General features: G+C 38.3%; 2 protein-coding genes across 4 annotated transcripts in view; one reads left to right on the top strand and one right to left on the bottom strand.

Annotated features, from left to right (window-relative positions):
* Positions 1–28: 28 nt before the first annotated feature.
* rnaset2 (ribonuclease T2) lies at positions 29–9,167 on the bottom strand. 2 transcript variants are annotated; one of them, XM_031314193.2, is made up of 10 exons: positions 9,017–9,167; positions 8,053–8,130; positions 7,781–7,835; positions 4,129–4,184; positions 3,527–3,584; positions 3,153–3,217; positions 2,588–2,701; positions 1,302–1,347; positions 1,056–1,130; positions 29–883 (listed from the first exon to the last, which is right to left on the bottom strand). In XM_031314193.2, exons 2-10 carry the CDS (start codon positions 8,121–8,123, stop codon positions 689–691), a joined length of 735 nt encoding a protein of 244 aa, XP_031170053.1. In that variant the 5' UTR covers positions 8,124–8,130; positions 9,017–9,167; the 3' UTR covers positions 29–688. The 2 variants fall into 2 exon arrangements, with proteins under 2 accessions (XP_031170053.1, XP_031170054.1); XM_031314194.2 differs by lacking the exon at positions 9,017–9,167 and adding an exon at positions 8,652–8,675.
* Positions 9,168–11,699: 2,532 nt separating this feature from the next.
* Positions 11,700–26,023, top strand: part of myom2b (myomesin 2b) — a 35,069-nt gene continuing 20,745 nt past the window's right edge. Inside the window, exons 1-16 of one of the 2 annotated variants that reach the window (XM_031314267.2) lie at positions 11,701–11,973; positions 14,428–14,531; positions 16,981–17,038; positions 17,300–17,454; positions 17,713–17,799; positions 21,054–21,142; positions 21,586–21,636; positions 21,815–21,979; positions 22,417–22,578; positions 22,736–22,877; positions 23,130–23,329; positions 24,184–24,237; positions 24,440–24,567; positions 25,253–25,436; positions 25,567–25,741; positions 25,835–25,956. In XM_031314267.2, the coding sequence (XP_031170127.1) occupies positions 14,449–14,531; positions 16,981–17,038; positions 17,300–17,454; positions 17,713–17,799; positions 21,054–21,142; positions 21,586–21,636; positions 21,815–21,979; positions 22,417–22,578; positions 22,736–22,877; positions 23,130–23,329; positions 24,184–24,237; positions 24,440–24,567; positions 25,253–25,436; positions 25,567–25,741; positions 25,835–25,956 (1,855 nt within the window). In that variant the 5' untranslated portion in view covers positions 11,701–11,973; positions 14,428–14,448. Of the gene's footprint in view, positions 11,974–14,427; positions 14,532–16,980; positions 17,039–17,299; positions 17,455–17,712; positions 17,800–21,053; positions 21,143–21,585; positions 21,637–21,814; positions 21,980–22,416; positions 22,579–22,735; positions 22,878–23,129; positions 23,330–24,183; positions 24,238–24,439; positions 24,568–25,252; positions 25,437–25,566; positions 25,742–25,834; positions 25,957–26,023 lie in introns of both variants that reach the window. The other variant, XM_031314268.2, reaches the window with a different exon arrangement.

Genomic DNA, 26,023 nt, shown 5'->3' with positions numbered 1-26,023 from the left:
TACTGTGATTAATAGATATAATTAATTATAATGTTGAAGCATTTATTTAATAACGAAAAATATCACCCTGCAAAAAAAGAGATGGCACTTAATAGGTGGCACATAAATGTGGTATAAAATATGGCCAGCTGTCACAATATATGTTTTGACATCTACACAACCAGTAACATTAAGTAAGAGTCACCTGCAAATGTGACGTAAGGCTCCACTCATTTGCCAACAATGTACAAAGTGTCCATCTGCCGGCCCGCCTGCCTGACCTGACCTGAGCTGAAGAAAAAAGAACCATGCTGTGCTCTATATTGGATTCATCTAACAGTGAGGGTCAGGAAGGGACATAATTCCATTAAAGCACTAAGTAGTGGTTGAGTGTGTGTCCTGGTTTTTGTAGGATATAAAAATAACCTTGCACAGGAGACCTTTTTCAAGTACGTGTCACAGCCAGAATTTCAATGCAGTTAAAAAATGTTTTCAGAATGCACTGATTGTGTAAGGGCATTTTTGACATACATTATCATTACAGTTATGTTCATTGTGAAGCCTGAGAAAAACAGAATTATAGTTAGTCAGTGTGTGCGCACATGTTAAATCACAGTACAGTTGATTTGTTTGTATGTATGTTTTCTTTGTGTGTGTATAAGTAGGTTTGTAGTGTGCTGCTGCATTTCAGTTTGCACATGTATGTGTTTTATGGAAGAGGTGGGTAGTAAACTGGCATATCATGGTCACACACACTGAACCCAGATGCCTTGTCAACCGCAACGGGATTGTCCCAGTCTCCCTTAGATGTTGTCTCCATTGTAAACTGTTTCTCACAGTCCAGGAGAGTGAAATCAGGGTTGAAACAGATCTCAATCTGCCCCAAAATCTGGAAATCAGCATTCTGTGAAACACAAAAAGACACAATTTAACAAAGAGAATGTCAGCCAACATTTAAAACATAGCTTAAATACAACCACACCTGACACAAAAATGCACCTGAACATTGCTGAAAAGTAGGACAATGCAAAACACAAGCAGCAAGTCATGATTTCATTATTTAAATGAAACTATACCTTTGATGGATGGACACATTGGATCTTAGGTTTGACGCTGTAGAAGTTCTCTATGACTCCTTCAATTTGTGAAAGCTACACACAGACACATTAGGAGCGGAGAGAAAATCAAAAGTGAGAAACAATAGTATTAATACAGACATTATTATTATTATAATGAGTTACTTTCATGCTTTATTCCTAACAACACAGATATTTAAGATTTTAATATACCATAATTTGATGTTAAAATATAAATAGACCTACTTTGTAGTATTTTTCTGAAGGGGTGATGTCAAACTTCTTCAGGATGCTACAATAACAGAAACATTTATATTTAAAGCTTTGAGCTGTTTAGGCTTTCATCCAGAGTGAATTAAAATAATTATACAACAGTCACATTCTGAAATACACTGTGGACAGCAAATATATGCAGGGTTAACAGTGATCAGGAACATCAAGAAAATACTAAGAACTAGAAAATTAGACCTTGTTTCTGAAGAAAGAGGTGTGTGTGTAAAAATTATTAATCTTTCGGTGCCAAATTTCGGTTCCAAAAGCGTCTGAGCGCGTAAGCGCAAGCTTATCTCTCCTCTCTGCATATTGACAGAGAGCGGAGCTCTGACCAACACACACACACACACACACACGCAGAGGTGCGGACGGAGTAAACTACGTCGGCTCTGCAGTTTTGTTGAAGTCACAGTGAGTCACGGCAATGCCGATAAAGCGGTTTCAAGTGTGGTTACAGTTTTTCAAGACAGCGTTTGCTGCGATATGATATTAATGGCGAGCCGAATGTGGTCATGGTGCTGTTGTTTTACACTTCCTCTGAGACAAGCAGGCACAACAGTGGTTTCTCTGCCCTGGTGACTGACTGACAGGCTGAGGTTGTAAGGCAACTTTATCTACAGCACCTTTCAGCAACAAGGCAATTCAATTACATTCCTTTGCACTTAAGTTAGTTCTCCATTAGTTCAATGTTGACAACAGGGCAGTCACCAAGTTTATTGTTAAAGCTTTGTCATTATTGCAGTTTGCACTAAAAAAATCTTTGTTGTTTACATTCCTTTGCATTTTAGTTAGTTCAATATTAGTCTGTACACAATGTCATTTGTTTATTTATTTATTATTAATAATATGTTCATGTTGTGGCAAAAAGGTTTCTCTTTTTTTGTTAATTTTTAAAGTTTGGATTGATACCAATCCTGAGTATCTGACAGGCGCACCCCTATCCAAAAGCACAACCAGTTTTATTAATGTTACTCTGAGTGAGCAGTGTTACCAGAATTTTACCAGATTCACAATTAAGGTGGAAAATAAAGTTTTGTGTTTAATGTATTTTTGTTGATGTTGAAATGGATTTTAAAACACATGGTATCGAAAAAAGTATCGTTAAGGAACCGGCATCGAAACTGAGGCATCGAAATTGGCACCGGATCGAAAGATTTTGAATGATGCCCCTCCCCCCCACCGTGTGTGTGTGTGTGTGTGTGTGTGTGTGTGTGTGTGTGTGTGTGTGTGTGTGTGTGTGTGTGTGTGTGTGTGTGTACCTGTCCAAATCCACTTTATGGTATAGTTCCAGTGCCTTGCTGAAGTATTTATGTTGACTATTCAGAGAAGGTGCTTTGGCTGCACATGTACCATGTTTGTGCCACTCATACTTCCTGTTGAGACAGACAGACAAACAAACAGCAATAGTTTTTACAGTGATTATGTTGAAAATGTCTTTATTAGGAGTAACCCCTTGATTATGTACAAAGTGATGCCTACATGATGATAATCTCAAAATGCTTGATAATTGTATGAATTTGGAGAACTCTGAATCTGATCCTGTAGTCAGAGCTGGTTAACTATACATATCTGAGCACAGTGTCCTTGTCACCAACTGTAATCTATGCATGCAAATTGATAAATGCATGACGCTGCATTCTATTGTATTTCCAGAGAGACTACATATACTATACCATAACATTGTGTAGTAGAGTATCAGGAAGACAGAAATGGCTGTATATTGCCGTCACAGAAAAAACATAGAAGTAAATGCTTATAGCCATTAATAGGATTCTAGAACATACCAAACTAAAAAAAAGTTTCATAGATTGATTGATACAATACCAAAAAGAAGAAGACAAGGGGTTAAGCAAGTCAGGCCAACTCGTCTTCATGTCTGGAAGCAGGTCCTGAAAACACAAACCCAAAAACAGATGTTTTATCTATCAGCATACAGTAAGCGCTAATGAAAAGGAGAAGAAAATCATAAATTCCCCTTCCCAAATTCTGTGATGTCAAATTTCACTGCCTGCCTCGGTTTTGTGTGCTTTAGATTAAAAGAGTTTTCTCCCGTTTATTCTTAGTCATCGGTGTAACCGGTGTCTGTCTGTTCTTCTTGATGAATTAAAGTGACTACTGATTACAGAAATAATATAAATGACTTTACAAGAATTTTACACTCAGTTGTTAAGACACACTCAGTCTTAACAGTGTTGTACCTCTATTTGAGAAGAGTTGAAATGCCACGATGAATTGCAGTCAATCCCTTTATCTGGCCTGAAAAACAGTAAGATTTACAATATTGCCCTGTGTTACTCATTTGCAGAGATAGAGAGAAATAAAATAGGCAGCAAAAACTGGTATTACAACGAACTAACTGGCTTTTTCAAAAGAGCGGTTTTGCCATACGTTGGCAATTCTTTCCCCAAGTAGTCTTGCATTGCCAGACCTATCTTACTGCTTATCTATTCTGGGAAAGGAAAAAAAAACGCTCTGGCTTGTTTGTGTTACTTTAAACCAATCAAAACCAACCCCAGACAGCGCTAAGCCCCAGATGCAGCAACGGTGCCTTTGCAAAATAGATAACGACTTTCCTAAATACAATAGTGGAAAAAATGTGCTACGTCCCTGTACTAAGTTGTGAGCTGGATTTTATTCCTATACTGTATATATAATATGTTGTAATAACAAACATTTTCAGACAGGACATTTACCAATTTTCTAAAGTGGTAATACCTAATAGGTAGTGGTTAAGTAACATCTGCCTTGCTGATGAAGAAAATAACACACTCATATCTGATTAAAAACCACACACACATACCAGAGTCCATGTAGTGTCCAGTAGCTAATGTTGGGATGACATGCTGGGTGTTCCATCTGAAATGTATGAAAATTAGTATCATTATTCTATCTGGACACCAAACACTTAATTCTGTTATTAGTAATAAACATTCACTACTCAGCTGGCAGTGCCTCATTGAGCTGAAAAACAAAAATCTGTCAAAACCTCAATAAAAAGGTGCAAAGATAAAAGAAAAGTTGTTATAAACCCAAAGCGAATTTAGTAGCTACAAGGGCTGCAACTAATGATTATTGTATTACTGATACTGATCAATTTTGATATTCTTGATTATGATACTTGATAAAAGACTTGAGCGATTGATGAAAAGATATGTCTTGAATATTGTATTGCCAACCACCTAGAGTAAAAAAGTTCTTCTGTTTCCCACTAAGGAATGTCACACCGTCAAGTGGAAAGGGGAACTGCAGCAACTCTGTGGCTTTGCAGTTAAGGATCTACATGTATCTTACTTCTTGGTTTATTTTTTATTAAAATTGCCTCGATAGAAACTTCTATCTTCTGAGAATGTTAGTTTGTCAATCATTAGGCAAAATGAGACTAACATTTTTGAGCTAACATTTTCAACCCCAAACAGAAACTTGTTGTACCAAGACCACAACGTTGCCAAACCTTTGCTTCTGACACACAGCCTGGCATATGATACAAAACCACATGTCACTGAAAGGTTTGAACTATCAGAGAGGTTCTCAAAAAAGCATAAAACACAAGGAAAGTGCTGTCAAAGCTAAATATTGTGACTTAAAACCAAGTTTAAAACCATCTTGCCTAATCAGGCCAAATTGTTGACACACAGTCAGTCTCGTGATTCAGACAGACATCACATGACACTTAAGGACTTAATGTTGACTCAGTGATACAGTATATATATAACATTCTCAGACCTGCCAACCTTGAAAAACTTTTTTGAGTAGCAACTTATTGTCGAAGTTCTGTTTCATGAACACGGCGGCACGCACGTGGAAAAAATGTGCCATTACCGCTGTCTCTGATGTATTTTTGGCTTGTTGGGCATCAGTATAGTGTGTCGTTTAGTTCACATGCTTACCAATCACTTCACCTGGTCCTAGGACGTAGTCATTAGTCATAGCCCAGGTTACTTATGATCTCTATAATAACCTTACCCTCCATAATGTTCCTACAGTAGCCTACAGTTTTATAATAGTCTCCAAAATACTGTAATACTTTTATAGTATGTCCCAAAATACTAGGCCTATAATAGCCTATTTCTATATGATTACTATAATATTGTTCCAAAATTGGACTACTATACGATTCCTATAATTATTTTTCGTGATGGTTTGTACAGCCTAGGCTACAATGAAAAAGTCACGTTTAGCAAACAAACACGTACAATATACAGGGTACCCCCAGGATCCTCCAACTTAAATTCAAGGCTTTTTAAGACCTTTTTAATACCATTTCAAATTAAATTCAATGCCAACTTCGTACCCATTCCGAAAATGTCAAATCTGTATACATTTTAAACCCTAGAAAATAATGATATACAAGTAGGCTACTTGAATTAAATAAAACATTTTATTTAAATTATCAGTCATATTTAATACAATGTATTGCATCATAATATAATCCAATAAAATAAGATATATTACACTGCATAATAGGCACTTTTACTTTTGGTACTTAAGTATATTTTGATAATACTTTTGTACTATTACTTAAGGAAGATGTTGAATGCAGGACTTGTAACTGACAAGTAATTTGTAACTCTACAGCACTGTTTTTTCTACTTTTACTGCAATACATGATCTGAGTAAGTCTTCCACCTCTGTAAATCACCAACAACAGTTGTGCATGAATACCTGCAGCAATGTTTCAGCGTTTTGCAGCTCTGCTACAGTAGCAGATAACTGTTAACATTACCTGCCGGTCACATCGTCTCTAAACAGTCCGCTCACAGTGAAGTCCTGCATGGATCAACAGAGTCCGGCGGAGTGCGCTCACGGACCCAATATTTGATAATAATAAGCCGTTAGACTGTTAGCTTGAGCTTTGTCTGAGGGCGCCGAGTGGCCAGCCAGGTTCCGACACACACCGACACGTTCCGCACATCCTCCGCTCAGTTTATCCGCTAACACCCCGGTACCGGTCAGAGAGGCGTGTTTACTTTGTGTCTCGGTACTCCGGTGCGTCCAGCGACGGGCTCCGGTCAGTTTTTAAATAGCCTACATTAGTAACAGTTAATTTTGTTACGGTATGAACTTAATCCAAGGAAAGGCAAAAAAAAATACAAGACCTTTGTAATGAAATCCAAAACTGAGACGGCTACTGCATGTCAACGAGTAAACTCAAAGCAGTCACCTGTTTTTCGCGTAGTTTAAAGTGACAAATTGTATCACCGTATTTTGCATAGACTGTATATAAGAATATAAAAAATAAGGTATTTTGATGTCAAAATGCGTATCTACTACGCAAAATGCGTACAGGTTGGCAGGTTACATTCTGGGGCAATATAAGAGGGCAACATTGTCTTAAGATGGGATACCATGTTATTAATCAATTTATCATAATTGTTGGATGAATATTATCTATCTATACTACCTTCAATTTGTCACAACATGGTTACAACAGGGTTATATTAATCTTGGCTGGTGCAGAAATGGATCTGTCAAGACACAGACATAATAATTTGGCTAAAGATGTTGCTGGACTAAGAATGCTGCACACTAAAGTTGATTAAACAACGAGATGACTGTGACTGACTACTCAACCACAGGCTGCTGATAGTGTAGATGCCTATCATGATAAACTGAAAAGATGTATTTCCACTCTCATACCCAACAACTGCTGAACAACGCCGACACACAGTCCTCGCCTTATCTACCACTCTCTTGCCTGTAGCCTACTACTGGAACTGACCCGAAGACCGAAGATTTCGAGGCGGGGACGGCACCAGGCGGGTTGGCATAACACGAGAGGGCATGACACGGGAGGCTCCAGGCTGCAGTTTTCCCAAACTTGCGATCTTACAGAGGCCGGCGGGTCCTCTAACTCTTGTGGGCCGCCACTACTCGCCATACTTGTCTTTTCGTGCTGCTATCTCTGACTCACTCACTGGACCGTCGACCTGACAAAAAACTGCATGTAGGTGGAGAGCTCGGCTAGCTTCAGAGCTAAGGCGCGTATCTAACGGTAGTTCCACATTACATTAATTAATTTGCACGCAAGTTTTATTTATTTATTTTATTTAGTGACGCGTCGACGCAAATTATTTGTGATGACGTTGACTACGTCAACGAATCGTCCCAGCCCTTAACTATTGATTTAGGGACTTAAGTAAGCAACAGCCCTGTTTCATCCTACAAATGAAAGAATAACTAATAAAAAATCTGGCTCTGGTCTAATGAATCACAGTCCTTTTTCACAGCAGATATTTTGACTTGTCTTCATAGGAAAAGCATTGGTGTTAATAATAACATTGATGATGGCTCTGTGCTATTCAAGCAGCTAAATGGCAATCATCAGTTTTATTATTTACATCTGTGCTTTTCCTACTGTGATATGTCAAATTGTTCTGTGAATCAGCCCTATTGCATCTTTAAAAAGGTCCAAATGTCAAAGACCAAATAAATAAAGGCAGGAAGAAACTCACACTACAGAAGGTGCTGGGCCAGTGGTGGGTCAGGATCAGTTTGGTCCACATGTGTCTGAAAAACACGCACACATACATTCATTTTTAGTGGAGTCTAGTTTGTTTATTATTTATACATAATGAGGACACAACGTTATCTATTGAGAGATCATTTCATATTTATTTTGGTAATTTTATAGACCTACAAATGGAGAGGCAGGAAATAGCAGTTCATTAGACCATCTACCACCATATCCATCTATACGTACAGTATATTATTTTTCTGTACTTACGGGGGTGAAATCACAAACGTGGATGACAGGGCTGCTGCCAGGCAGAGCAGAAGAAGGGAGCAGAGCCTCATGTCTGACCTAAAAGAAGACAATAGATTTGTCAATTAACAGCTGCTTTTATGCAGAACTCAGTATTGGACATTAGAACAACCCCAGGTTCCTGCAACATCCACATAACATTTAAACAACGCCCAGAGTATAGAATCAGACCTTGTAGACCATACACAAATTGTAGATGTTAGGCTGGTTCACTGAGCAAGAAAAACAGGTTCATGCACACAGTGGTAGACGAAAGTATTACCTCAAATACACAACCACTAACAAACTGCATTTGAAACCTTATACACACATATTACCGGGCCAGTTTAGCAAAAAACAGACTACCCTAAATCACATGAATCATGGAGGCGACAACTGATCTAGGCTATTTAATGATATAAGAAATTATCCAATTCTGAATTTGATAACTGCGATTATCAAAGGGTCTCTCAAACGGTGCAGTTCTGTGTCACAGCTCAGGCTGAAGTTCCCACATGCAATTGTCTAACAAAGTCAGCAACAATGGCAAACATGTAACGTTATTCATTTAGCTTACTTACTAGAAACACAGTAGCAACCGTAGGGACAAATGGTGTTAACACACTCGGATTGAAATACAACTGTAACTTTAGTTAACGAACAGATGGCGACCGTATTTATATCTATGGATGGCGACGGCCAACTTAGTCAGTGGTCAGGCACAACAAATTAACGTTTTTGGTGGCTAATCTGAAGCTACAGTAACGTTAAGATGTACCTAAATGTGTAAACACGTTAGCTAAGCTGATTTTAAAACTCGAAATAATATATCGTAAGTTGGACCATTACCCAATAAGTTAACGTTACAGTCAGAGCAAAACGGCTACAGCGTGAAACTGAACTTCAATTTAACCGAACAGGCTCAGCCGTTTATTAAATGTCTCACCTTGTGCCGGATATGTTGCAACGAAAATTTGTGGTGGTTACTCAAGCGCCGTGCAGTAACTAGCTAGGTAAATAGATTACACAGGACAGAGTACAAGGGAACACTGTTGTTTACGTCCCGCAGCAGATTCCCTACCTGTTCGCTCAACCAACTGCGAGCGCCGTATACGTCATGCGTCATCACGTGGTAGGATGGGTGGCTTGATTTATTGTCCGGAACACACCGGCTGCTTCTTGTCCAAAGCCTTTTAGTGATGTTTTGAAACTAGGTTTGCTGGTAACACTGTTCAATCGTTCCCATCAAGACAACTTGTACTTCATTGTACCATGCAATGGTTTTAATCACAGCATTTGCTAAATTTTGAAGCTCAAGCTGTGTCTATAAAGTGTGTCAATAGAAAATGGCAGTTTAGCAATGCCTTCACCAAAAATGACTTAATTAATCTGTAGTCAGTTAAATTAACGGGGTGTTCAATAACCAAACAACACAAAATAAATGATTCATAGTTATTAGTATTTGCTGGGTGTTATAAAATAGAAGGGACATGAACTGTTGGACTACGTTCACAACATACTGGGGGATTTATAATCTCCTTTCTTACTTTTTGCATTAATGTCTTAAGAGCTGCTGCAGTTTTCTCTATGCCTCTAAGCATAACAGAAGTCATGTGACCTAAACAGAGGGTTAAAATGAACACACTATGTAGTTAATGGAAAGGGGCAGTTGATATCATTTTCGGTCAAAAAGCCTCAAATCCTGGTCAGTGTAAATCCAAGATCAAAATAATGCGTATGTGTACTTGATGAGTTTTAGAAATGGGTGTATTCTAAATGGTCTAAATAGAGAGACAGTAAGCTAAATGTATGCCTATTGCATGCCTACCACATTCTTTCTTCGAATGATATTCAGTCAGGTATTTCCCTGTACAAAGTGCTCTGCACTAACGATTCATAATTTAAAGTTAATCGGACAGGCTTGACTTATTAAATGTATGAAATGCCCAGGGATTCCTTTTTAAATGACTCATTATAAGCCAATGTGTAAAATTAAGCATGCCAGGAGACTAAAATGAAAGAATAATTCATTTTGCTAATTCATCTCCAGGGACTGCAATGTCACAGTGTGTTGCCTGGAATAGTAAAAATGTCATAATATTCTACTGGAAGAAGCAAATGATCATACAACAAAACTGTATATACAGTATATATATTTTTCAATGCTATTTCTTCGTTCAACTTGCTGAAAATTGACCACAACCTCATTACCTTGGATCACTGGCTTACCAACGCCTCACTGTCAGCCAACAACATAACGTACTAAAATTGTAACTAGGCTTTGGTTACAGAGTGTACTACCACATGTCCAACAGGGGGCTCTTTTCGACCCCAAGGACAAAAAGAGTTAACAAAGATTACAATAGTGCACAGAATTACAATGAATCTAACATGGAATGTCTGAAGTTTTTTTTTTAACCTTTGTCGATGTAAGACTTTCAAAAAAATGTTAAGGCATAATAAACCATTAATAAGTTAACAAGTCATACATATTTCTCATTTGTCTATAGTTTTCAATGCAGGATTCTATTGACTCCTGATACCTCTCACAGTTTAACCATAATAAAATGCTTTTAATATGGTTTGTATTTATAATGTATTATAAATTAATAATGTATTTAGCATACATGACATTATTTGGAATTTAATCTCATAAAATATTTTTACATTTTCAAATGTTATTATGAAGGTAATGGGGATGGGACCTTGTAAGTTCAAAACCCAAGCTAGTTTTATTTATTTATTTATTATTATTATTATTATTATTATTATTATTATTATTATTACTTGGTTTCATTGCTCAAATTTGTATGTGGGGTGGGAATTATATAGTGGGCTTATAGGAGCGCTGGTTTGAGAAAATGTGGGTCTGGGATGACTTTGTTCTAAGAAATAGTCAAAATAGGCCGTTGTGATTACTTCATAAATGTTCAGTTGTAATAAACATTTGTGCTAATAACATTTTTGAATATAAAAAAAACAGGCTAGATCACTCACTCACTCACTTACTCCCAAGACGCCATGCTGCCTGCCTCTCTCTTTCCTTTTCTCAAATGTAGCTCAATGTTGTCCCATCATATGATTTCGCCTCAGATGTGAAATGTGTTTCCCAGTTCCTCCACTGTGTCAGGAATAGTCTAGCTGTAACTGTAGCTAGTTTTATAAATAGGCCCTGGTAAAAGTTCAGCGACATGCGACACAGTGTCTCAAGAAGTTTCTAAGTGCAGATGGAGAAAGATCCCCGAGAGGGACTTAAGTACTGTTTAAAGTGCAGCTAGAACAATTTAAATGTATATGTGAAACAGCTGTATACTTTAGATATAAATTGCAACACAGAATTTAAAATTGATTTTCAGAGTTTGAAGGTGCATGTTCTATAAGCGTTGAAATGCCGTCTTAAGTATGTTTTATTATTCAATAACTATGCCATTGTAGTATGGAAGAAAATTAAGTGACCAGCCTTGTTGCAACGTGGTTCTTGATTAAGCTCACCATCTTGCTGCCTTTTCTGTAGAGCTAAAAATGTTGCTTGAAAATGTGTGGTGCTGTCTCCGATAACAGATTCCTTGCCTTCTCTAGATCAGCTGGTATACCTGAATAACCAGTTGTTTAGCATCAGTTGTTGACCTAACATTCTCGAAACCAGCAATTGGGCAAACTGATAAAAAAAACTGTAATGGGCAAACTCTGTTAATCAAATAGTTTACTGGTTCTAATGGCACTGAGTCTTGAAGGATACTGGTTATATATAGGCAGCTCTCTTTCCTTATAAGGCCTCAGGGAGAGGCAGATGGGGGTCGGTTGGAGACGGGTGGTGGTTTCGTTGGCCTGGTACTTGGTTTAGGCTGACTCCCTGTGGATTCAGGCTGAGAACCGAAGTCGCTGCAAAGGAAATCTCAAGGGGTAAGAAAACTATAATTTAATCATCTTTCTGTTTCCATCACCTCTGTATCCTCAGCTTTTTATCTACTTTTGTCTCAAACTCAAGCGTAGCAGGTAAGATCAGTGGGGTGGAGGAATAGAGAGCAGATTATGGCACGACTAAGAGATGGTGCATGGCCCCTAACCAGAGCTGATAATACTTGTGATATGTGATGAATGATAGGATATATGAATTATGAAGAATGTGCTGAAATTCAATTTGAATAAATGAGTTAACCAATGTTAGCAGGGTCTGTGTATTTATCATACTTAGACTCTTAATTGTTTAAAATGGACTCCCACTGGACAGTTACATTTGGTGGGGACACCTGGGACTGTTGCTTCGGTGCATAGATTGCTGGTGTGTAGTTCTGGGACTTAAAGTGTTGACTTTATTTGATCTAATTCAATTCAGGAACTTACAAATACAAATGAGCAACTGTTATGATTAAGCTGCAGAATTTCAGAGGTTTTACGGTTATGATTTAGAATTTTAGAGGTTTACTTTTACAGACAGAGAGGCTCGGGTTTCGGGTTTGGCAGGCATTTGTGCTGTTGTAGTATTAGCTGGACTGACAGAGGCAGAGGACAGCCACTGGAACTGGAGTGTAGAACTGATGGGAATAGAATAAGACCTGCCTGCAGTGAAAACTTGCCTGAGGGCAGTTTAATGCTAATATTCTTTGGGAGCAGAATGTCTTCCTATATCTCTGGCTTTGATTTTTGATCTGCTTTAGAAGGTGCTAAATAATAAATAACTTACTGACAAGGAACAATAGGGACTTCAGTGATTTTAGTGGTACAGCTCTGTGACACTGTTGGACAGGCTAGTTTACTAATCCTCAAGTAGGGTGAAGTGTGTGAAACCATAGAACATTTTCTGTAACAAATTTATAATTTAGGGGCTTTTTTACTGTACAACCACATGATTCAACCGATAAGTAGTACTGGTTCTTTTTAAGATATGGCGCCACTACAGCTTCAGTGTGCGATTCCCTTATACACCGCTGTTGTAAATATGGACAGCATACATTTTGTTATGATTACAATACTCATGAATAAAAACTTGCCAGTCGACAACTTTGCTAACACAGCCAAACATCCAGCAAGTGCAACAACACAATAAATAGCAAGCCAGCTAATATTACTCACTAGTCCAACAGCAAGAAGGCCGGCTTCTTGCAGCGTACCCGCTTGCAAGAACAGCCGATTGGGGTGCAGAGTAGGAATGATAGAGGCATCATTCTCCCCATTACAAGTCAGTGAATCATCAAATGATTTTGAAGCTGTAATTTTAAGGTAAAATAGTTACTGTTGCTTAAACTGTTATTGTTGACTTAAGGGTCAGATGTTGGAGGTCAGTGGTTAGCATTATGATGTCATTTATCTGATTGACTGGCTGCTTTATTGGCAGTTTTCAGGCATTAGAAGTAAGTTACACGTGCTGGGGCGAGTGTGTCAGAGATGTGGAAACAGGAATGTCTTTGCCAGTGGAGCATCTCAGTGGCTTTCAGGGTGAGGTTGGGCAGTGAGAGTTGCTTCATGTTTCATCTGAGCTTATTTCTGGTGTCTGAGGTGATGTAAGGCAATTATGTTCCAACGCTGCTATGACTGCATGATGTAAGACAAAGTTATGCTCTTGCTTTGGTGTGTGTACTGTAAATGTCAAACACAGCAACTTAACTGTCAGTGATATGTGTGTGGCAGTTCTTTCTGTCTTTCTTTTTTTTTTTTCTCAGTGTTGTATTCATACCATGTTATGCTATCCTTTCATGTTTAATTTAGTATTGTTTCAATCACTTGTCTTTAAAGTGAAAATTAACAGTATTCACAGTCCACCACTGTATATAAAACTGTAATATACAACTGCTTGTGCTGTATTTGGAGCTGTCAAGTTGATGGACTGTCTTTGGTGCAGCTGTACTGTCAGTTACTAGTCCAACAATAATCTACATCCATGTCTTTTGTTTATGTACTGTATGTGTACACGTGTGTCCGTGTTACTGCCGTCTTTAAATTAATAAAGTGTCACCTTGTCATTCCTGAAGCAGTGTGTGACAGTGTTGCCAAAGCCATGTGTCCAAATTCCAGGAGGGCTTTTCTTTTAGCAGTGGACGAGGCAATAAACAAAATATATTGTCCACTAATCTTACTAGAGGTTGTTGCCAAGCACCAAGTCATTATTAGAGAGAAAGACAGGACTATGTTTCTGAAGTGCCCAAAACGCTCCTCCTAATGATTAACCATCTCTTTCCTTCCTTACATTTGTCTTCATTAGACTGCATCTACTTCATGAAGTCAATTTGACGGTCCTTTAGGGTTGGTAGCCCTTATGTTTGTGTATGTTGGTGTCACTGTGTTGCTGGTCTGACTTGTAAGTGAGGATCTACTGTACTTTGTTACCATGTCAGTCTGTGTGTGTTGCTGGTCCAACAGGTCAGTATCTACAGTGTCACCATGTCAGTGTGGACGAAACGTGGGACTTACAACCACGAATACCACCACAAACAGAGCAAATATGTGGTTAAAGAATACAGCAGGTACATGTTACACTCTAATGCTAATTATAACTGAAACATTAAGCATTAAAACAGTAGTATTGTAACAGTAGTAAGCTTTGCCTAGGTGAAAATAGTAAGGCTGATCTGGTTAACATTAAACTAACATCAATGCCACACTAACAAGCTCATCCTCAAAATCAATATGATAGCTGATCAAAGCAATTTTTAATAGATCAGTATTGGCTGTATTTAGCCAAATCCAACTTCAGTCCTTGGTAACTTAACTGCTTTCTGATTTTGACAGCAGTCAAAAATGCCCCACTGTGCTCAGTTAAAACACTGAAACCTAATGTGCAATGCACAGAATTGTGAGTCAGTGAACTGCACAGTTTTGATGAAGGTCCTGTATTGGGAGCATACATCAGTGAGCAGGTTGAGAAAACTGCTCTGAATTTTAATATTTTTCTCATACTTAAAAGAGGCTGTCAAAACTTTCAACAGCCAAACTCTGAAACTGATGCCTTTTTCCACAGATATACAGTGTGTGTTTGTGGTTAGATTTCAAGTATAACTTAAACTGGATTGGTTTTACTAATTTTAACATTGGCCTCTCTGGAAAGCTGTATTATGTAAAAAAAATAGTACAGAAATCCCCAGTTGTCACTCTAACAAACTCGCTGATGGGCGCAAAAATATTTTGCTAACAGATTTTCAGCCACATTCTGCAGCTGTTTTGCGCTGCTGTGATTGGTAGAGTGTTTATGTACATTTTTGTTTTTGTGTGCTGTGTTTCATGTCTATACTTACCACTTTAAATATCTTATTCTTGCTGCTGATCACTTCTTCTTGCTTCTTTTTTAATTTTTTTGCTAGTAAGCAGCTAACCAGCACACAAGTCTGACCTTTGTTTGACCTCATTTAACAAAGTGTTCAGTGACAAGTGTTGAATTATTTTGACTCATGTAGCAGCAGTGCTCGTTTAGAGCTTATTTCCCTAACCGATTCTCTTATCTTTTATTTCAAACTCAAGTAAGTATGAAGCTTGTGTTTGTAATGTGCTCTTAACACTGATTGACTGATGAAATATAAGTTAACTATTGTATGTTCAAAATGATTGATTATTCTATAGACTAGACAACAATTCCAGGCACATTTAAACAACCACAACAGGCCTGTTCTCTCAGAAAACAGGCCTGTTGCCAGGTCTGGACAGCCTCTCGTGGGTTGGGCCTTCGGTGGCATAGTCTAGTGCTGAATGTAGGATTTGGCCATGCACAAAGAGATTGTGGAAAGCAGCAACAAATGGAGGATGTTAGGGTTAGGGGGTTAGTTCCTTTTAAACAGCTGTGTCAGCCACAATGGTTTATGAAAAAAATAGTTGTTGTCCAGAAGGCTCAGCTTACAAATATGCATTTATTTCTAGAGATTATGAAGGCCTAATCATATTTTACATGCCCAATGGTGCACAAGCAGATAATAATAACCACATTTAAAGCTAATGACTCTCTGAAGCTCAGATTCCATGTCTTTAACACATATGTTGAACAGTGCTCAGGTGAAATCCTGTAATGCACCCTCCTAAGCTAACCTCTTAAAAGCTTCTCTCTTTGGTGCTCAAGGCTCTCTGATGTCAACCACGTAAGCCTTCCTATGAAATTTTTATTAAGTTGGTGTCTCTTAGTCATAGATGAGTGTGTGTTGATAGCCTGTAAGGTCAGGCTTGGTCAGGGAGGCTTTACTTCTCTGTCCCTACTATTGAAAGATCTTGGAAGGTGTCCTGCATTCTTAGCATGAACCAGGTTCACACCCTTAGGCCTAATATTGGTGTCATGGCAGGGGTTAAAAGCACCGGGCTTTAATGCTTGTCAGAGGGGGGGAAAAACATTTGTGAAAAATAGTAGTACCAGGTGGGATTGGTAGATCAGTACTGATTGACTTTACTGATAATTTAAAATGTAGGTGCACTGCTCAGAGGAGAAAGGTGAGCTATTCTGCAGAGCTTGCTAGACCCCATCTTTGCTCATAGAACTTTGGTTGTAATGGATAACCTTTATTTAAAAAAATGTAAACTCTTTCACTTAAAAGTATTGTCATAGTTATAAAAACGGCAAGAAACAACGTGGAATCAGATTACAAGCCCTGTCAAGCACTGCCTACAGACTGCATACAGCCTATTGCACATAGTGTATCAAAACAGACTAACACACAGCACTAAAGCTATTTTAGAGGCTTAGAGTCAACAAATCCCATCAACAGCACAAAGCATTTTTCACACCAAGGTATTGTTTTGAAACCAGTGCTGCTTACTGTAAATGTTATTTTGGGCAGGCTTGCACTCTTATATCAGGCTAATGTCACATCATAAATATTTTCAACAGTAGGTACATGTTCAAAATCACATATATTTTTTAAAGAATTTACTAAATTCTCAGCCTGTGTACAAGGAAAACTGATTGTTAGCAAAACTGACTCTCTGTTTTGTGTTTAGTTCTGAGGCGATGGAGGAAAGATATGAGCACAAAACACAATCTCGCATCCAGGAAGTGGTAAGAATCTATAAACTTTCCCTATCCAGACGTGCATTCACATTGGATGGAAATTGTGTGTAATTATCTGTAGCTCATATTGAGACAATGGTAGTTGAACCACATTGTTTAAAAAAATGTTTAGGTGTAAAGTTTATTAATGTTTATTTGTTATAATATGGTACTATACTAATAGGATAATAAGGCAATATGGAGAGTGTGAGTAAGAGCAGTATATTATTATATTGCTTAAGCTATTGGTATTCTTGTTTCCCTGTCTAGGTAAGGACAAAGATGGGGGACAAATATGTGCATGAGGAGCCTATGATCAGGGGACCGAAGTTCCTTGTCAGACTCAGATCTCATACCGTGTTTGAAAACACTCCAATCAAACTCTTCTGTACTGTTGGGGGCTTCCCCACGCCGGATGTAAAATGGTGAGTAAGAACTAAACACCTGTTTTTCTTTTAACATGGTAAACTTCTACTAAAACTGACTAAATGATTTTATTTTTTTTTTTACTCAACTGTACACTATTTTATGAGAAACAGTCGGCCTAGCATCTCACTTTCTTTTATCTGATAATAATTCGATTCGATATTAGCAGTGATATTATGAAAAGTTGCTGCTAAAAATGTTGTCTGTTATGGTTCCACGTCTTGATGCTGGTCAGCAGTAATTGTTCTCTATTTCAGGTATAAAGATGGTGTAATCCTGTCCATGTCCTCTGGACAGTACCTGGTTGAAGCTAAAGGTGGAATCCATTCTCTGGAGATCCCAAGGTGAAATAAGTTTTAAAAAAAACACAGACTTTAAGATAATTTAAAAGGTGGATGTTTTGACCACTTAATAAGCTGGTTTTCATATTAAAAGAGGTACTCCACCAATTTTACTCATAAAGGGTCTGTTTACTTGACACGGTTTAAGTACAGTTGAATAATATCTTCTGTGGCTCTGGAGGGAGCTTTGTTAAAGTCAAAATTCAAATGAACTGCAGATTTGAAGTTTAAAAGATAAGGACATTTATAAGGAAGAACACGTCTAATGAAAGATGCTTTTGAATTGCATTATACAAATCGTAGGATCTATCGTTTTTGAAGCTTGGCCTATAATAGGGATTAAACGTCAGGATATCTCAGCCTCTACTGCACCAATTCTTTACTTCAATAATTTTTTTTAATATGAGTCTTGCAAGTTCCCCAACTTTATATAAGTGCAATACTAAAACGCTGGAATAACCCTTAATTGCATCTTATTTTCTACTAATCACGCAGCAGCTTACAGGAAACATGATACACATTTGGGCTGACTGTTTGTGGCAGTATAATGCACTATTAAAGACAGCAGTGCATCAATAAAAGAATAAAGAGAAGACTACAAGCAGATGTAAACAATGTATGTCTCTAAACATTTAAAGCAATGGTTTGGCATTTATATGTTTGTTAGGCTTTGAGAATACAATTGTATTTTCACTGGGTTTGTAATTCATGACTCACTGCTACACGTAACTATTCATGACACTTGCCTACTTGGATACTGACTACCTTATCACCTATCCCAAGACTTTGTATTGAATCTTCAGAAAATCTTTCTTGTCGGTCCCATCAGGTTCGCGACACAAATTTAAAAGTCAGAGTCAGCTGACTGTCTGCTCTCCTTCCAGTCTTAGGAAGCTCAGCTGTTCGAGTGCTGACCTCAGTGCTACGTGATCCGCCAGGATTCTTTCAGTCATCACTCTCTCCTTAGATCCAGTCACCTTTAGCTCATTCTGTCACTTGTTACTTACACATAGTTCAGCCAACAGCAATTAATCCTTTAAAAAATACTCCTTAACCCCATCACCCTCCTAAGTGGTCTACAACTCACATGACTATTAGATAGATCACCATTTGCACTGAATGCTGTGGTTTTTAAGTGAAAAATATGTTTTAAAAATAGGCTGGAAGACATTGGAGGATGGTTCATGACAGACAGAGAAAATGCTGAATCCCCTCCCCCACCATGGCATTCCTGTACACCCCCTGTTACCATTCCCTCTCTCTCTCTCTCTCTCTCTCTCTCTCACACACACACACACACACACACACACACACACACACACACCGTTGCACCAGTGTCACTGTGCTTTTGAAGGATTTACTGAATGCTATTATGATTCAAAATAAGAATACATTTGCTGCTCTCCCTCAGCTCACTGCTGCAACTCACAGTAGTCACTTCCGCCAATAAATGTCAGTCATCAACTCATGACCACACCAGCCTACGCATTCTGCACGGGTTGAAATTCCCATGTTAGCTGATACTGGTGTAATATGAGGTTGTGGAAAAGTTGGTGAAAAGAGCATCAGGAAGTGAAAGAGATACAAAGAGGGACATCAATATGAAGAGACTTTAAAAGAGAGATTGAAACAAGTAAGAGATTGAACTCAGAGGTTGAGGTTGGGCTTTCATCTCATGAATGCATGGAATGCAATGACAGTGGCACCAAAAATGACTTTGACCCCTGTAGCAGCCCTCTTGTGCCACTTAGTCTTTCTCTCTACATATCTCCAACAAGCCTGTAAATGCAGTTTTTTTTATGTTGGCACCATCTGAGGACAGAACTTGATTATTTAGATCAGAAGCTTCTGCAAATTGCTTGGGGCTTGCTAAGATTGTCAAACATCTGTGGCAATATGGCTCTAGAGGGAACAGAAGCAGCAACATCTCATGAAAATATGATTTAATGAACTGGTTCTCAAACTATGGTACAAGTACCACTGGTGGTACGCAAGCTTCTTCTAGTGGTACGCGGATGGAATCTCTGATATATTTTTAAAAAATGAAATAAATTAATTTAAAAACATAATACTATAGAAATACTACAACATTTCATTTAAAATAAGTTTAGGTTTAAGTGTTAATAGTTACGTTCATGAACAGAGTGAGCATACATCCTTGATTAGTTACGAGCTGTGATGGCAAGATAGTAAGCAGCGGATGAATGGTTCAAAAACACTGCAATCGTGGCTCCAAACAGGAACTATTAGAGTGAAGTGTGGATGAGGAGGAGAATATTTCGAGCAGCCCTGTTGAACACAAGTCTCCACAGCACTTGCTTGCAACAAACGATGCAAAACACTAAGGAGATATGACCTGAGTTACCTCAAATTTGGATTCAATTGGAGCGGAACAGAGGAAGTACAGCGTGGCTGTGGCTTTTAACAATAAATATTGTTTTTAGGAATAAACCTGCCTCCTGCGTGAAGTGGCCATAGCTGCTACTCTATTTTAACGTGGGCCATAATGGTGGTACTTAGAGAGACTAATATTTTCTGAAGTGGTACATGGTGAAAAAAGATTGAGAACCACTGATTTAATGGAAACGTGCCAATCATAAGAGATACAGAAGGTGATGTACTACATCCTGCAACTCGATCACAGCGTGCATTTTGCAGCTTGTAAAACTTTCCTGGAAATTTGACCAATTCTGACTGAAAAGCACTGTCATCTATTCACAAAGAAGACATGATTATGTTACAGCAATTTGTGGCACTGTCTCAAAGGAATATGTCTAAAGTCTTGTTTAAGCATCCAAACCAGCAATGTTGAATGTCTTACTAAATGTGCGAACAGGGCTTTACTGAATCTTTACTGTGTCCGCTCAGCTGCTGATTATCCGTGGCAACTTGCATTCATAATGCATTCATGTGGCAAATTATTGCTCATTTGGTGTATTCGTTCTGTACACCTTGTAAAAGCAAATCCACACTGGCACTACTTCAGTGGTTTTCAGTCCTGTTGGAGCAGATCCTTGTGGATATACAGTAAATCTGGTATGTAGGCATTTTTCATGTTTTTACAGATGACTGTAAACATTACTAACACATTTCCACCCAAGGCTTGATTTGGTGACTACAAACAACCTTGCTCGGATACAACCCTGACTCATGGTGTCATTTACTCATCTCTTCTAAGAAATCTTTTGATCAAAATACAATGAGAGTCCTGAAAGGTATATTGACCTGGAAACTTGTGTTTTATTGTGTATTTATAGATGCTCAACTGATGATACTGCCCAGTACACTGCTGTGGCTTGTAACATCCATGGACAGGCCTCTAGTCAGGCCTCCATCATTGTCAAGAGTAAGTCCTGAATACCTTGTATCTGATGTTGTAGTGTGATGTTTATCATACAGTCCCACCAGAACATGCTGATTGGCAAGTCTGAATACATTAAAGCCAGATTTGTCCAGTTCTGGTTTGCATTACCAATTGCAAGAGGGTATCTGTGGGTTCTATAAAAGTCTTGAAATATCTAAAAAATTACATCCAATTATTGGAGGTCACATTTTCAATTCACATTGGCAGCTCTTAACCCTTAACTCAAGATATTTTTTGGACACAAAACATTTAATGGTAAACATAATGAGTCACAGGACCAACTCTGGCAGAGCAGAAGTGCATTGTTACTTAATATCAGTTATATTAATAACATTTCTAGTGATTGTTAAATTTCTTAGCCTTCACTGCAACTGGCTGCTGTTAATAATGATGAACTCTTGGTATGTTTGTTTTTTATCATGTAGGGTTCAGGGAGGAGGAGGAGTCCTGTTCATATGCGTGGTTGCCTTACACAGGTAAGCATCATAATTACCACCAGCTCCCTCTAAATATGTCCAGAAATGACAAGATCAGTACCACTACTACTAGGCTATAAAATATGTCTCTCTTTTCGAAGTAGTATGTGAAGCAACAAGCCGTTACCGACAGCACTGTTCCCATCTCTCTCTCATTCTCTGTCCCCAAATCTCTCAGCTGCCATGCTTCCCAAGATCCAGTACACTAAAATCAACATTACTTTTCTGGAGAAGTTTGGGCCAGTGTTTGCCACTGAGGGAGAATCTGCCAGTCTGACTGCTACCATGACCCTGAACCCCAACCTGGCCAACCTGCAGCCTGAGGCACAGTGGTATAGAGATGGTAATTGTTATGAAGTAGCATTTTATGACAAAGTAATTACACTTTAATTGCTGGTAGTATACACTGTCTGCCACCGCGACTACCAGACCCAATCTATTCGACATGAAGCCAGAGGCACAGCAGTGGAAAAATGGTAATATGTTACAGACACCATTTTCATTGCTAACTAATTATAATGAAAGTAGTTAAATAGACTCTGGCGATATACCCCCAATTTATGAGTAGTTTAATTTGCTATGTGTGTCTGTAGACATTAAATAAAAGGGACCATGTGGGATAAAAGCAAATTGTAATCAGGTTCATTTTTTATATTCAAAATCACTAAATGCAGTCAAACCTAATGAATGTATAGATATTGCTACATTAATTAAGAATGGAGGTTTCTAAAAAATTATGCAGGAAGGGGCACTGAATTTATGATCCTGTCTCATTTCCAGACACACGTCTGTTTGACTCTAAATGGGTGAAGATTGACACTGGCAGAGGAGTCACCACATTGACTCTTCCGAACCTCTTCAAAGATGATGAAGGCCTTTACACAATACGCATGGTCACTAAAGGAGGCAGCGCAGAACACAGTGCATTTGTCTCCGTCTCAGGTAACAGAGACTCATACTGGGGGTTTATTTCATTGTTATTGATTTGTTGTTAACATGATGCAACAGAGTTTACAGAACTCTGTTACTATACATATTTAAATATGTGTTATATACTTACAATATGATTATTAAAATGTCACTATCACTTCCTGTGTAGATGGTCCTCCCCCAGTCCCTGGTGCACCTGGTGCTCCTATGGACATTAAGATCCACGATGCCAATAGAGACTATGTCATTGTTTCATGGAAGCCCCCAAATACCACCACAGAGGGACCAATCCTGGGATACTTTGTGGACAAGTAGGATTTATTGACATAAACACCATACATTGTTGAACTGACCAACATAAAGACTGATTACTATACATGTAAGTCATCACATAGAGTTTGCTTGACTATCTGTACAAATGAAGGGGTTATTGTCTTTACGTACAGCACAGGGAATCCTTCCTTTTTCTCTACAATGGACTATTTTACTGTACTTATCCATTCATTTTAAGTTCTACTCTACTTTAAACTTATTTTATTTTCCTGTCTCTTTTTATTTTGTAGATGTGAGGTTGGAACTGAAAACTGGACCCAATGCAATGATCACCCCATTAAGATTTGTAAATACCCAGTGTCTGGGCTGTTTGAAGGACACTCCTACTACTTCAGAATCAGAGCAGTCAACTCACAGGGAATCAGCAAACCATCCCGCATGTCTGATCCTATCGCTGCACTGGACCCCACTGAGTTTGAGAGGCTCCATGGTGGGTTTAACTGGATTAGTATAGAGAAATGTCATCCCTGCCTTTTATATTACATAATTTAAAGACTTGAAGAAATGTGTCCTGTAGTCACTGACATGCCAAAAGTGGCTGCTGTTTTGGTATGCTTGTATGGAATATGGAATACTGTAAATTTAAGTTTACAGTAATGATTTCTGACATTATCATATCAATAAATGTCTGTTTTGCTACGTTCTCTTACTGACTGGACATAAAAGAAGTTAATCATATAGCCAGTTCATGAAAGTTTCCACATATTATTCAAAACAAAAAAAGTACAAATTTGTGAGTTGTACAGTATGACAGTAGATTAGAGTACATGATTCGTTTGGACCTAAATTACAAAGCAAGTAAATTAGGTCTACTGACTGTAGATGTCACAAGTTTTGTTGCTCTTAGTATGTCGATGAGAGGTGGTTGAAGTGCAGTTATTCTACTGCTCTATTACAGCATCACTGAATTATAAAAAGCTTAAAATTAAGGTTTAATGTACATAGTTTACATTTTACTCACTGTAAATTCAGGTTCAATTCAAGTTCACGTTTTCCCTGTTTATTTTACATGACATACTGCAGAATTTATTGCGTGTCTGATAATTTTGCTTCACTGACCAAACTGCTTTGTTAGACTCAGTTACATCTAAGGGTCGTTGTACAAAGTTTGGTTTATGTTTGAATAATGTGCCCTTCCTTGATTAGTGCAGCCTTAAAAATGACTGGTCCTTTGTCATCAACATAAACAAACAGTTTTACTAAATGAACAATAAATGCAGTTCTGTAACTTTAACATGCACCTAAAGCAGATTGGTGGTAATGTTCTTTTTAATTTTCCTGTAGCCAAAAAACTTGGAGGAAAACTAGATGTTGTGTCTTACCATGATGATGTCGAAGGTGAGTTTTTCCTCAAATTAACACATATCTATATTATATATAATCTCTATAATATCCTTCTAGTATAGTTATGTACACAGTAGGAGGAAAACAGTGGGTATCTCACATTGCAAGTGTGTATATAACGTGTGTGTGTGTGTGTGTGTGTGTGTGTGTGTGTGTGTGTGTGTGTGTGTGTGTGTGTGTGTGTGTTTCTGTTTAGCTGACGGAAAGCCCCCAGGTGCTCCATCAGGAATTTATGCCTCAGAAACAGACAGGACATATGTTGTCCTGAGCTGGAAAGCTCCTGCGTATTCCAGCAAGGCTCCCATGTGGTACTACATAGAAAAGGTAACAAACAATGTCACACTGTCACCAATGCTGCTTCACACCGTAAAACTACCTTTATGGTAGTGTAAGAATGCATGTTCTTCTGTATTTGAAAGTCCCTCCCTACTCCCCTTAGTAAATCTGCAATGTAGTTTGAAATGAAGAGGTCAAAGGCTGTCGTTGGTTGCTTGTGTGCGCAAATTTCTCATACTCCTTTTTCTCCTTGGAATTCTAGGGGAGGATTAAAATAATAGGATTAGTTAATCAGAAGCACAATAGAATGGTTTGAATATGTGCATTTGTATAACAAATACTGTACACTGCTTTATTTGGTCCTACAATATCGTCATTCATAAGCTGACTTTTGTGTTTAACACCTCAATTTTGGGGCCAAAGAAACAACCATTTAACCTGTATATGACAGTATACACTACTATTCTTCGCTTCTGTAGAATACATTATGTTTCCATGTGTGATGAAAATAGCAGTTTTCCTTCTGCAGCTTTCTGAACTGCACTAGATCTTACTATTGTGAACTGACTAGATTAATCTAAACAATTACTAAAGATTTGCATTAAATTCAGGCTAAAATGTAGCACAACATCGCATTATGTGTGGATGTATAGTAACATCAGATATGCTCTCTCTCTCTCTCTCTCTCTCTCTCTCTCTCTCTCTCTCTCTCTCTCTCTCTCCCCCCCCACAGTGCATGGCAGACAGTGGTGCGTGGCAGCGTGTTAACACTCAGATTCCTATTCGCTCTCCCCGTTATGCTGTCTTTGACTTGGCAGAGGGCAAACAATATAAGTTCAGAGTTCTGTCTGCCAATATGTATGGAGTCAGTGAGCCATCAGAGCCAACTGGACCTATCGAGACTCAGGAACTCAAAGGTCTTTTTCTGTCAATTTCCTTTCATTGTTACAAACATTTCTACAGTGGAATAAATCCACACTGAAGCTGCTGTTGTGTTTTTGTCATTTATTGTACATATTTACACTTGCTACTTTTTGTTGTCTTCAGGTGTGCCATCTGCTCCTGGTCAGGTGATTTCTACCAGGGAAACAAACACCTCTGTCCTCATCCAGTGGGCTCCTCCAAAGGAACCCAACAATCTGATTGGCTACTACATCGACCAGTGTGTTAAGGGGTCTAAGGACTGGACCTCGGCAAATCACAAACCTCACAAGAACACTAAGTATGTTTTCAACCAAACAAAAACATGTCTTTCTTTGATTTTTGGTTATAGCGTTCAAAAGTGATACTCATGCATGTGATTCTGTTTGTGCAGGTTTGTGGTTAGTGGTCTGACCACTGGAGAAACCTACATGTTCCGTGTCCAGGCAATCAATGAGCTGGGTCTTAGTGATGAATCCCAGGAGTCTGCACCTCTGACTGTTAAGGCTGCCCTAAGTCAGTATTGGCATATTTTTTGAATCATTGTTATTGATGATGATGATGGTGACAATGATGATTATCT

This window comes from Sander lucioperca, chromosome 3 (assembly GCF_008315115.2).
Source record: "Sander lucioperca isolate FBNREF2018 chromosome 3, SLUC_FBN_1.2, whole genome shotgun sequence".
In the NCBI taxonomy this organism is placed as follows: domain Eukaryota; kingdom Metazoa; phylum Chordata; class Actinopteri; order Perciformes; family Percidae; genus Sander; species Sander lucioperca.
The sequence above is the reverse complement of the archived record's forward strand: the minus strand, read 5'-3'. Positions and strand labels throughout refer to the sequence as shown.

Excerpts from the sequence above, each read along its gene's own strand:
- rnaset2 (XM_031314193.2), bottom strand. The coding sequence starts at position 8,123 with ATGAGGCTCTGCTCCCTTCTTCTGCTCTGCCTGGCAGCAGCCCTGTCA. Across the intron at positions 2,702-3,152 it reads CCCTTGTCTTCTTCTTTTTG|GAAGTATGAGTGGCACAAAC; the intron begins GTATTGTATCAA and ends CTGTCTCAACAG. Across the intron at positions 1,348-2,587 it reads CATAAAGTGGATTTGGACAG|CATCCTGAAGAAGTTTGACA; the intron begins GTACACACACAC and ends CTGTTATTGTAG.